The 14,321-nt window shown below is 38.1% G+C and overlaps 1 protein-coding gene across 1 annotated transcript in view; it reads right to left on the reverse strand.

The window, feature by feature from the left end:
* Nucleotides 1–364: 364 nt before the first annotated feature.
* Nucleotides 365–14,321, reverse strand: part of LOC149502571 (uncharacterized) — a 192,613-nt gene continuing 178,656 nt past the window's right edge. The window contains exon 5 of the mRNA XM_089729558.1: nt 365–457. Within this exon, the coding sequence (XP_089585684.1) occupies nt 450–457 (8 nt within the window). The 3' untranslated portion in view covers nt 365–449. The remainder of the gene's footprint in view (nt 458–14,321) is intronic.

Consider the following 14,321-nt stretch of genomic DNA (forward strand, 5'->3'; position numbering starts at 1 on the left):
TTTTCCTGTAGGAAAATAATAATCTAGTTTAAGTACAATTAATTATTATATGTAAAATTGCACTACGGCTTCCGATTGGTTTCGAAATATACTGGAAATATTTGTAGAATTGAAATTGTTAAAAAAACAAAAAAAAAACAGAGGTTTGATTTGGGATTTCTTATGCTATACCTAAGCATCACATACTGATATAGACACTTATACAAGCTATATATACGTATAACTATAATTAATGTAAATCGAATATATATCCTGGCACAGCGGCCGGGGATGCTAAATACTGCGCTACAAAGTCACTGAAATATTTGACACAAGATTTACTACGGTAATAAGAACCAAATTATATGTTTATTGCTTCCTTTATAAAACTGGTGATTTAAAATACTTAAATTCAATTTTAAAAAATACTCACAAAATTCGAATCCGTCCAATCTCAATTAGGTTAATGATTACGTACCTGTAAAGAGGAAAGGATTGTTTAAATAGTTGATTAAAACATTCATGACCTGTTTTGTAAGTCGTTCTGTATATTTATCCAAGCAACTAGCTTTTGCCCGCGACTCCGTCCGTGTGGAATAGCTATTTTGGCATAACGCTAAATTGTACCCCCACTTCATTTACGTAGAAAGTCAAAAAAATAATTAAAAATAATGTTAAGGAGCTATTTACACCCCGACTGTGAAACATTTTTTATTGGTGCTCCACTTGTATTGGTCTTACCGTGATATTCTACATATAGCCTTCCTCAATAAAGGGGCTATCTAATACTGAAAGAATTTTTCAAATCGGACCAGTAGTTCCTGAGATTACCGCGTTCAAACAAACAAACTTTTCAGCTTTATAGATTAAGCATTGAGTCAGCTCTAATAATAATTATACACCAAACATTTCGATTATCGATCAGTTTTCATGAAGAAAGAATATTTGTTGGCAAATAATACGGCTTGAGACAAGCGCCTTGACTTGGGTAAGTGCCCACTGTCGGCTATAATCTGTACTCTAATCTGTTCTTTTTTTATTGCTTAGATGGGTGGACGAGCTTACAGCCTGGTATTAAGTGGTTAGTGGAGCTCATAGACATCTACGACGTAAATGCGCCACCCACCTTGAGATATAAGTTCTAAGGTCTCAAGTACAGTTACTACGGCTGCCCGTCCCTTCAAACCTTCTGCAATTAAAGTTTTGATGTAATTAAAGGTAAATAACCACGGCCCAGCTACTGTTAGCTGATCATAGAATGCCATGCCACCGTCTACCTTGAGACTTGATTGACACTCTCAATTTTATTTTAATACAACTGTCCTATGATTCGTAGCGGCACGCACGAATGTCTAATGACAGAAATGAATCGCCCTAATGGAACCCCGGCGAGGGAAACCTGAGGTCTATAGTTAGCACTTTATACCAGGTTGGTTGTGAGATCGTAATAATAATAGCAGAAGATGACGTCTTAGTCCCACTTCATCACTAACCCCCTCACCCTCTTCACACGTCTTGCATAAAAGTGCCCGGGCGACCGTTGTATGCATTTTCAGTTGGTTCTGACGTTACCGTGGTGGCTACTCCAATGATCGCGGTGGCCACTAGCGCTGGGTACAGTAGAGCTAGGGTGGCACGAAAAACCACCTTCCCCCTATCCTGCCTCGGTTGAATTTTATTTCATCCAAGGCTCGTGGTTGAACGACAGGGGCTAGTACAGCCTCCTGCCCACAAACGAAGACTTCAAGACTTAAAGTCTGTAAACGTAGGCTGCGGCTTGGCCGGTAGGCAGCGGCTTGGTCGGTAGGCAGCGGCTTGGCCGGTAAGCAACGGCTTTGCTCTGTCCCTGGCATTGCTGAAGACCATGGGCGACGGTAACCACTCACCATTAGGTGGGTCGTATGCTCGTCTGTCTACAAGGGCAATAAAAAAAAATCTCGCCGATCCGAAAAATGGATGACGGAACCCGCGAATCACGGTAACTCCGAAGCCCAATAATCTTTTGTACTACTAGAAATCTTGTGACTTTCTAAATCCAAATTAGATTATTAATTAAATTATTAAAGTACCTTTTAAAAATGATTGTATAAATATTGTAGGGAAACGTACCAACCTCGTAAAGTCAGTGTAACCCAATTAAGCACCTTTTAAGATCGGACATAAACTGCATTTTAATACCGTGCTTTTATTACGCGCTTTCCAAACTAATTAAAAACAAAGTACAATTTCTCGAGTTCGCCGATTTATATATTATTATTTTTTTGGCTTGCTTTATCTTTCACCGCGAAAGTGTATAAAGAGCAAATGTGACCTGTTTCATATCGTCAGACGCAGTTCGAACGTGAGAAAACGTATTTTAAAACATCCGCTGAAAGTTTTTGAATAATACATTTATAAGGTATGTATTATTCAGAAACTCGGTGATGCAGTAGTTAGTGCCCCTGACTGTTGCGACGAGGGTCGTGGGTTCGAGCCCCACATCGGGCAAATATTCGTGTGATGAATAGGTTTGTTTTTCTCTATGCTTATTTGAACCTATATATGTAAGTATGTGTGTCAGTATTTGGTACTCATAACACACAAAGGGATTCTTAATTTGGGGCCGGATGACCGGGCGTGAATTGTTTCCAGTTACTTATTTGTCAAAACAGTCACTGGCCCATGTGTGTTGTTACGATACTAACTCGGTGGTTTAATTTTTAATAAAATGGGAAACCATTTCAAACGTGAAATCGAAGACTCGACTGTATCCTTAGATAAAAAAGATGTGTGGTGTCGTGGGTCACCGGATAGGAACGAAGTTCCTTATTATAAAAATATTAATTTTAAGTTCTATTCGAGGTATAAAGAAAATAATTACATACATTGTTTATTATGACTTTTTTATTGATAAAAAAGAACTACATTGCAAAGTTGATAACAAACTAAATAGAAAAAATCTTACGTTACGGACGTTTCTTCCCGGTTAGGGTGGGTACCCCTCCGCATTGTCCCATGAGGAACTTCGTTCCAATAAAAAGGTATCGCGCTTATTCGTAATCAATTTCACGACCGGGAAAATATTAGTGAAATTACATTAGAAATATCAACAATGCGAATTGCTTTCGAAGCACGCAGATAACTGTCCCGAACAGACATAGTCAAAGAGACGAACGATAATGACGGTGATTAAGTTCCTGAACTAGGTCATTGCGGGTGCCCAGACATGGTCATTTCGATGGGCTTATTAATGATTTATTTATTTTTGTTTCAAATTGCGTGTGTCTGATAATAGGGGAATGGTTGTTTCTAATCATTGCTGCTGTTGAAATAAGTGTGTTGGGTCGATTGTTTTGTGGTTATTTTCTTTTGGGTTTTATTCGACAAGAAAAGGTTTCGGGGTCATAGGAATTGAAGCGTTAATTCTAAACTGTAACTGCTATACTACTTATCTTTCTGAATTAGATTTTTGAAGGAGTCTGTCCGGCTATTCATTACGCCAAGGATAAACCCGACTTCGCATTTTAGATACTGCTTTCAAACGTTCTTGGAGATTATTTAAGGAGCAAGGCTTATGGTTTTTTAAAGGATATTGGGAAATGTTGTCAATGTCAATGTGATCGACTCGGTGGAGTCGTAGCTTAAGTTGGTTATTTGTAAATATCCTTTTTGCGTTTGAATAGAGGCTTTAAATAAACAAAATTAACCGTTCTTAGTGAAACTGTTCTCTTCTCGGTAATAAGGAAAAGGTCCTTTGATTTGATTGAGCTATAATTAACTACTAATAGTGCCTATTGCAAGAGTCCACTTATTTCTGTCTTAAAACAATACATACTGTTCTGAATGCACTACTTTGAAATTTTCATTTCATGTCTCAAGACCCACCGCAGCGCTTTCTTTGGGGAGTCTACTGGGTCCAGGAACCAATGGACTCCAGACGGGCCTTAAGGTGGTCTCTACATGCAATAATAAACATAAATCAATGTTTTAAGAGATAAACCAAAATACAGTATTACCACCTATCTGGCGCGTCCAAGACATTTGAGTCATAGATGTAATTAAAAATGTATAAATCAATTACAAACATTAAAAAGAGTTATTATTAGCAGAATTTTTTAATATTTTTTTCTGCAACTTTGTGGCTTTCTTACAAAACCCTAAAACTAGCTTAACATTCTTACCAACAGACATACAGTAGTTTTTTGTATTACTTTAACTGATGACGCACACTTTTACAAGTTCTAGAATGATTTGTATTATCTATACTAATATTATAAAGAGGAAAGATTTGTTTGTTTGTTTGTTTGTTTGTATTGAATAGGCCCCGAAACTACTGAACCAATTTAAAAAAAATCTTTCAATGTTTGGAAGCTACACTATTTCCGAGTGACATAAGCTATAATATATATTTTTTTAATTAGGGATTCTTACTGAAAACTCCAATAATGTAACCAAAGGTGTAAAAAAATTACCTAAAATGAATTCTTTACATGGCGTGCCCCGCGAAAACTATTGATGATAGAATAAAATAATGTACTACGACTTTGTAGAACACATTATTATTTACAAAAAGTGTCGCGACAGCATATGTCTAACTATTATAGTTATGCCGCGATAAGTTTTCTTTTGTTAAAAAAATAAAACAACGACAAATATCGTTGAAATTTTTGTTAAAGACCCGAGCGGAGCCGGAGCGGGCCGCTAGTTATACAATAAAGGTGTGACCGCACTAATGCGCGTTGGCGGGTGGCTTGTTATCGCGAATTAGCCTCGCCTCATCGCACGGCCGACGCATAGCACTGCTTTGCAAACGACCCAGCCATGAATTGAATTTCAGATTTTACGCGTAAATGTTTGTGAGACTAGAAAGTACAATGAGCTATTTGGATTATTATTCACGTAATTCGATAATTTTAGTATAGATTTATTTAAGTTACACATCTTATACCATTAAACGAGCAATTCTTGTATATATATAATCTGAAACTCGGAAACGGCTCCGACGATTTTTATAAATTTGGTATACAGGGGATTTCGGGGGCTATAAATCGATCTAGCTACGATTTATTTTCAGAAAATTTTGTTTTATTCGTCTTTTCAATAATCAACTTTATCGAAAATCAACTTTATGACTCTTCCCGACCTCTATTGGCTACTAATAATACTATCTAATAATGATATAGTTTTTTATAATTGAGTGCAACTAGCTGCTTTAAAGACACAATAACACTAAGGCTATTTCAGCAGATGGCGTTGTTAAGCCACCCGAAGCCAATGAGTGTTTGGTTTAAGGTTAGATCAAGAAAATGAATTGTTTATTTATATTATTTGTGTCTTTTTAACTCACGTGTTCACTTAAAAATGCCCAAACGATCTTGGAATATTTCATCATTTTATCAATATGTAATTCGTATTTAAATATAATTTCTAAAAAAAAAACAATTTATCAAAAAATAAAATACCGAGCAAAACTCGGTCATCGCCTAGTTAAAATTGAAGAACAAACAAACAATTAGATACATCTAGATTCTAGGGTAGTTTGACATTTTATCGTTGACATTATTTAGCTTTTGAAAGTAAAATCACTTCCGAATCGCGTAAGCCTATCACTTTTTCGACTTTGTAACAATTCTATGTAACAAATCGACTTACTATTGTAACTTAAATCTTTTATTCATACAAAATTACGTCTTTTTTACAAATAAATTCAATTCAAAATCTACTAATGAAAGTTTTATAGTGAAAAATATATATACAAAATCATTAGGGTTATTTGTGTATCACGTGTGATTTATAAACGAGATTAATGATAGGAAATCTTCTAAGCGAAGTTTCCGTCACGGACGATGACTAGGTCGCGTGCTGACGTGACGGTAATCACGTGTTGCGAACGGCGAAGCGCGGTCGATGCAAATCGCCTTTTCAATGATAATGTGGACACGGCTTCATAAAATTAGATATGCAATGGTGAAACTCACTAAGCTATTTACTCATAGCAACTTTTATATTTTTTTAAATAGATCTACCATATTATACAGGACTTTTAATATTATTATTTTCTTCGGCTTTTTTTATTGCTTAGATGGGTGGACGAGCTAGAGCCCACCTGGTGTTAAGTGGTTACTGGAGCCCATAGACATCTACAACGTAAATGCGCCACCCATCTCGAGATATAAGTTCTAAGGTCTCAATATAGTTAAAACGGCTGCCCCACTATTTAAACCGAAACACATTACTGCTTTACAGCTGAAATAGGCGGGGTGGTGGTACCTACCCGTGTGGATTCACAAAAGGTCCTACCACCACTAACAATTAAAACTAGTTTTACTTAATATCACGTAAATTTTTTTCATATCACTTTAGTCGTCTAGAATAATACTTCATAGTTTTTATGGTCACGAAGACAAAGGTCTAGGGGCTCTAGTTTCGCTTAAAATAAGTTGTGTTGTTGCAAAAAGCATTGATAAATAAAATCGCAAATAATTTATTCAAATTCAATTCGAGACTTTACGAGATTAATAAAAGTTGAGAATCGTTTACAGCGTTCGAACGGTTACAGTTAAACTTCAACATATAAAAAGTCAAGATTCCATAAATAATAATAATATATAGAGGGTAATTAATTTACGTGTTTTTATTAACGCGTTCGGGGAAAACAGGTAAGTCAAAATATCCGTCATATTAAAACTTCAGTATTTTGCTTCGTATTGTGCAAGCGGTTTGAGTTGAATTCAATGAAGTAACTAATTATATATTAACTTAATCTACATCTTTACTGGTGGTAGGTAGGACGTCTTGTAAGTCCGTACGGGTAGCTACCACCACCCTGCTTATTTCAGCCGTGAAGTAGTAATGCGTTTCGGTTTGAAGGGTGGGGCAGCCGTTGTGACTATACTGAAATCTTCATTTACGTTGTAGATGTCTATGGGCTCCGGTAACCACATAACACTAGGTGGGCTGTGAGCTCGTCCACCCATTTAAGCAATAAAAGCAATAAAAAAATAAAAGACGTTTATTGGCTCCGGTAAACACTTAACACTAGGTGAGCTGTGAGTTCGTCCACCCATCAATGAAAAAGAAAAACGTTATTTCTTGGGAATCTTTAAGCTGTATTTTTGAATTAGTCGCATTAAAATAACTCAAGACGTATATTCACGAGATGTATACCATTAAAGGTATCAAAATTGCCTTACTTTATGCCTAAATCAGTAAATTTATCTGGACACTGAATGGATTGCTTTAAAGCAATAAGTGTTCTTGAAATACTGACTGACCAAATGGTGCAGTAGCTAGCACTCCTGAATGTTGCACCGAGATTCGTGGGTTCGATTTCCACGTCGGGCAAACATTCGTGTGATGAACAGGTTTGTTTGCTTTTTTCTAAGTGATTATTTGAACGTATATAAGTATGTATGTCAGTCTCTGTTACCCATAACACAGGGAATACTAATTTGGGGCCGGATTTCGGTGCGTAATTTGTTTTTAGTTATTACTAGCTGACCCGGCAGACTTCGTAGTGCCTTAATCGATAAATAAAATACCTAAACTTTTGTATAAAATAAACTTAAAACAAACAAAAGGAATCCGTCCAACGGGGGGGCACATCGAAGAAAAAACAAAATTGTTATTTTCATTTAATTTCGAGCATTTTTATGTTTATTCACCTTTTAAACCTTCTCTGGACTTCCATGAATAATTTAAGTCCAAAATTAGCCAAATCGGTCCAGCCGTTCTCGAGTTTTAGCGAGACAAACGAACAGCAATTCCTTTTTATATATGTATATAGATTATCAATAAATAAAATAGAAAAAGCCTTTCCATCATTATTAAATTACGCTCACCCGAAATGATAGCATCGCTTCGTGCCAACAAAAGCGCGCTATTTAATTATATCATTAAAGGGCCGTGCATACATAATTTGTATGACACGAGATTGTCACGAGAAGCATGCGTTTCAGTTTGTAATTGGGTCTCTCGTGTGACTCAGAAACGTGTGTCCGATTCGCTATTAAATTACAAACACATCATGGTCTTTGCGAAAGTATCGCTTGGGTAATAAGCGTACAAATGCGTTGCGTTTTTTTAGGCCCTTTTTAAACTATTGCATAGCTTCTATCGCGGGCCTTGAGTGCGGCGACTGAATCAAGAAATTCCGTAACGAAAATAACCTGACACACCCACTACGCCTACTATGTAGCTCGCGTTCAACACATTCACACGTTGCGCTGGTGTAGTGTTTGTGAATAAGCGCGCGGCGTGACGTCGCACTGCTTGAGCATCATGAAAAGTCTGCCCATCTCTCTCTCTCACGTGGTCTAGCTTATGAATGTGAAGGGGGCAGTTAATGTAAATGCATAAGTTGATAAAAAATGCTTTGCAATAGCTTTACCGCGGCAGTCCCCGAGTGCTACACGTCTTTTTTTCTAGTCACTAGTAAAATGCGACCAAGTAACCGGGTCGTCAATGGGTGAGCTCACGGGGCTCTAAGCTGACGAATTTGCTAACACTAGCAAGAGCAGTGCTTCGCAGAATCTACCAACGGATCGGAGTCGCGACCCACTCAGAAGATCCAGCGAGAAACTCAGTGGGCGGAGGTTTTATGGGTCCGCAAAAGGATTAACCATCAGGAATCTTTTTGAAATCAGAGTTAATATTGTTCTGTCTATAATTACAATGACGTTCCATTGGAAATCCATGATTTTGAACTAAATAGAGTGAGCGCCCACGGCTTACTATCACAGTTGTACCTATATCACAATTATGCCGTCAAGTGAGTACTCATCTGGGTTGTTAATTCGCGCTTTTGTCTCAAAGTCGGCGTTGAATTTAAATTTGTTCTTATTACATTCATATTAAATTATATCTAATGCATTTCTAGTAACATATACACGAGTGGCTTATTCGATTAACTAACGACACGAGGTCCATAGTATTAATATGATATTTTTTTTTTATTTTTTTTTTTTTTTTTATTGCTTAGATGGATGGACGAGCTCACAGCCCACCTGGTGTTAAGTGGTTACTGGAGCCCATAGACATCTACAACGTAAATGCGCCACCCACCTCGAGATATAAGTTCTAAGGTCTCAGTATAGTTACAACGGCTACCCCACCCTTCGAACCGAAACGCATTACTGCTTCACGGCGGAAATAGGCGGGGTGGTGGTACCTACCCGTGCGGACTCACAAGAGATCCTACCACCAGTGATTACGCAAATTACAATTTTGCGGGTTTGGTTTTTATTACACGATGCTATTCCTTCACCGTGGAAGTCAATCGTGAACATTTGTTGAGTACGTATTTCATTAGAAAAATTGCTACCCGCCTGCGGGATTCGTACACCGGTGCATCGCTACATACGAATGCACCGGACGTCTTATCCTTTAGGCCACGACGACAATAAATAAATGTTGTGTCGCAATAGAAAATATACTTGAAGTTATTACGATATACTTCACTCTTCAATGGTGGATAAATGTCGATATATCAATTCACTATCTCGACAACACTAAAATAGAGTCATCGTCGAGCGATGTAAAACCTATGAAACCTTAAACAAGTATCTAAAATCGGGAATTTATTCGAAATTTTATATCCCTCGAGTTATCTGAGCATAGTAATAATCGTTACAGCGCAAACAAAACTTGTCACGCGCCCATACCAATAATGAAACGATCACTGTCAAAATGTTGTTTGTTTCAAAATAGTTTAGAACATTCCAGGAATATTTATGTAAGATCGTCTTTTTGTTTACTCGCGCATCTGTGTATACAGGAATGAACAAAAGCAAATTACGTAAAAAGCCTAACTCAATTCTCTAAAAAAAAACAAAAAAAAATGGGGGCAGTGAAAATTGAGTCTTACGAGGGGAGAAAGTTGTCAAGATAAAAAATATATATTCACATGTTAACTGAAAAAAAAATACATAAACTTTTTAATAAATTAACGCCGATACTATTTTACACATAAAATTATAAATGTTTATCAATGATTCAATAATTAAGGCGACGGAAAATATTTATACAATAGATAAAATGTCTAGCAGCGTATATGTAGAACGAAGGCAATAAACAGTTTTAAACATGCACAGCTCAAATCGGGAATGAGATTTTTTGGTTAGTAGGGAGTGACGTGGCTAGAGGAGTCCACTGACAACATAATAAGAATGCAAGCATCTATATTGAGGCATCAGATCAATTGCATTTGAATACCGGCGATTTTATTGTGAAATCTACAAACACTTTTATTTAAATCTACCCACCAAAAAAGTATTTGTAGTCCACGTATTCAATAACTAAAAAATCTTAACAATTGTTTTGTAAGCTGTAATAGCAGACGATAGGATTTGTTCAGAGATTTCAATGAGTTATGAAACACGTAGGTACATATTATACTATAAAAACTTAATTTTAATCAACTTCACCGATGATCTCTTTGCTACCAGCGATCTTAGCCAGCAATGGAGCAAGAAGTCACAATGTTCAAACTTGGACTCAGTTCAATATAGAGTAATACCTAATACGCAACCGGTCTGCAATAAGAAAACAATCTAAAAGTAATTAAAAGAGATCTTAATTTAATTGAAGCGATCATTCATTGCTTCGCATCAGCTTATAACCTAGCAAGATTACCTTTTAGAATTTGTAATTAATTTGCTTGATGTGTTATGTTGTTGTTGTTTATTATCGCTCGATAAATAAATGAATCATCATTTTGTTTGGAACGAAAATAATCTAGATTTTAATTTAAAAAGAAAAACAATAATTCTAACAATTTATTTTAAAACATTCCTATTCTATTAATGTATTATAGAATCTTTTCCGTGTTCAGGTATTTTAGCTTCAAATGACGTCACACATGATGACGTTGCGTTCAGCCGCGTTTTGTAGTTTCCGCGCGAATCGTTTTTAAAACTAAGAATTGTTCGAATCCGTACAATGAATAGTGATTTTTCAAACGCACAAAGTCACGGGCGTACACTAGCTCGATAATAAAGATGTGCTCCAACGGGCAGTAATATGTAGGATTTACGGTCGCTGTTAGGGCTCGACATAAAAGTCGATATAAATGCTTTTTTATCGATATTCTCAATACGCGCCTCGTAACTGACACGATAAGCTCTTAATTTTGGTAAGTAACTTGTCGCGCGAACCCGTTTTTTTTTATTAATGTCCCTTCGGAATAATTATCTAAAACGATTTTTTTTTTGTTTATCTTTTTGCAGTAGCAACGGGGTCAATGTAATTTGAATTACTCTCTGGCGACTGTTTCACTAGCTTAAAGGGTTATGTTTGATTTGAACATTGTTTTCCTTTTGTTTCCTACCTTTTTTCATGAATTTCATGAATCCATGGTGGCCCAGGGGCCTTTCCGGTTACACCAGGACAAGTGGGTGAGCAATGGCTCAGCCATTCCATTTGTTCGAAAATCACTTTCATAATATTATAGGAAAAATGTCATATTATAAAATGAATTCGAGTGATTGTTAATTCGAATTGTTCGGAAGGCAGCCTGCTTGTACGAAGCATTTGTACACAACCAACAATTAAGGTTTCCAACTCATATTTAAATTAAGATAGGTGGCTTAAGAAAACGTCTTTTGAAGTCGTCGTGGCCTAAAGGATAAGACGTCCGGTGCATTCGTATCTAGCGATGCACCGGTGTTCGAATCCCGCTTTTCTTATGAAATACGTACTTAACAAATGTTCACGATTGACTTCCACGGTGAAGGAATAACATCGTGTAATAGAAATCAAACCCGCAAAATTATAATTTGCGTAATTACTGGTGGTAGGACCTCTTGTGAGTCCGCATGGGTAGGTACCTGCCTATTTCTGCCGTGAAGCAGTAATGCATTTCGGTTTGAAGGGTAGGGCAGCCGTTGTAACTATACTGAGATCTTAGAACTTATATCTCAAGGTGGGTGGCGCATTTACGTTGTAAATGTCTTTGGGCTCCAGTAACCACTTAACACCAGGTGGGCTGTGAGCTCGTCCACCCATCAAAGCAATAAAAATAAAAAGACGAGAATGCCTGACCAGTTCGCACCAGAGATAGTCGGAAGATGAAACCTTCCGCACGCGCTCGTTCGTTAATCCAAATCATCAATAAAAAAGTCGTGATTGGTGTGTCTGTAACAGTGTGAATAGTCTTCTAGTAAAATTTTGCATCGTTGTTGCCAATAAATATGATAAAAATCAAATCAAATCAAATCAATCAAATCAAATCAAAAAAGTTTTATTCAACATAAATGAAAGTACATACTTGTTGAACGTCAAAAGAACTACCGCCAATTCACAAGAATTAGCCTCCGTCCTGAGAAGAATTGGCAAGAAACTCAGCGGGCATGTCTTTTTTTTGCTTGAAATATTAGATTATTTTTTTAATATTAGATTTTTTTAAATATTCATTTTTACAATAAGTAATTATAACATAACAATTATTACAATATTGAAATGCCCGGAGCGAGCAACTCATTCCCACTTTGTGCAATCTTCTAGATAATCATTGACTTTATAGTAAGCATAATGCAAAAAAGATACTTGATTAGTAGAAAAAATACAATAAAATTTAAAATAAGGTTCAATTGTTTAGAGCTAAAAATCATTATAAATTATTTTTATAACGAGAGCGCCGTAATTATTGTTTGAAACGAATCACAAAACTTTCGGTACTCTTCGAATTGGCGTAAGCAGCGAAAGTTCTTATTTGATGTTGACTTGTTAGTAATTAGACCGAGAGCTTTCGTGGTTATTATCTTATGGCCGGCCCACTGATCACTTATTATTAATTTATTTTAATAAAAATAAAATATATATATGTCGCATCCGGATCAATAGTTCGGAATATCAACGATACACAAACGTCAAAGTGACGTGTACAGAGTCCTATAAATACGGCCGTGCTGTCTAGCGCTGATTGATGACAAGGCTGAGCTGCTGGCCGATGCACTGCAAGAGCAGTGCACCACCAGCACTCAACACGCGGACCCCGAACACACCGAGTTAGTCGACAGGGAGGTCGAGCGCAGAGCTTCCCTGCCGCCCTCGGACGCTTTACCCCCCATTACCACTGACGAAGTTAGAGACGCGATCCACAACCTCCAACCTAGGAAGGCACCAGGCTCCGACGGCATCCACAACCGCGCGCTAAAATTTTTGCCAGTCCAACTGATAGCAATGTTGGCTACAATTTTAAATGCCGCTATGACGCACTGCATCTTTCCCGCGGTGTGGAAAGAAGCGGACGTTATCGGTATACATAAGCCGGGCAAACCGAGAAACGAAACCTCTAGTTACCGTCCGATTAGTCTCCTCTCGACGATAGGAAAAATTTACGAACGTCTCCTTAGGAAACGCCTCTGGGATTTTGTTACCGCGAACAAAATTCTCATAGACGAACAGTTCGGATTCCGCTCAAAACACTCGTGCGTACAACAAGTGCACCGCCTCAAGGAGCACATTCTGATAGGACTAAATAGGCGTAAACAAATCCCGACCGGCGCCCTCTTCTTCTGTCTGGCACAACGGTTTAATTTACAAACTGTACAACATGGGAGTGCCAGACAGACTCGTGCTCATCATACGAGACTTCTTGTCGAACCGTTCGTTTCGATATCGAGTAGAGGGAACTCGTTCTCGTCCCCGTCAACTGACTGCCGGAGTCCCGCAAGGCTCCGCGCTCTCCCCGCTATTATTTAGTTTGTATATCAATGATATACCCCGGTCTCCGGAGACCCATCTAGCGCTCTTCGCCGATGACACGGCTATCTACTACTCGTGTAGGAAGATGTCGCTGCTTCATCGGCGACTCCAGATCGCAGTAGCCACCATGGGACAGTGGTTCCGGAAGTGGCGAATTGACATCAACCCCACGAAAAGCGCAGCGGTGCTCTTCAAAAGGGGTCGCCCTCCGAACATCACTTCGAGCATCCCACTCCGTAGTAGGCGCGCAAACACCTCCGCCGTTAGTCCCATCACTCTCTTTGGCCAGCCCATACCGTGGGTCTCGAAGGTCAAATATCTAGGCGTCACCCTCGACAGAGGGATGACATTCCGTCCCCATATAAAAACGGTACGCGACCGCGCCGCGTTTATACTAGGACGACTCTATCCAATGCTTTGTAGTCGAAGCAAACTGTCCCTCCGCAATAAGGTAACTCTCTACAAAACTTGTATACGCCCCGTCATGACGTATGCAAGCGTAGTGTTCGCTCACTCAGCCCGCACCCACTTGAAATCCCTTCAGGTTATTCTATCACGATTCTGCAGGATAGCCGTCGGAGCGCCATGGTTCCTTAGGAATGTGGATCTCCACGATGACCTGGAGCTCGACTCATTTAGTAAGTATCTACAGTCGGCAT

This window comes from Bombyx mandarina, chromosome 08 (assembly GCF_030267445.1).
Source record: "Bombyx mandarina strain Sakado chromosome 08, ASM3026744v2".
NCBI lineage: Eukaryota > Metazoa > Arthropoda > Insecta > Lepidoptera > Bombycidae > Bombyx > Bombyx mandarina.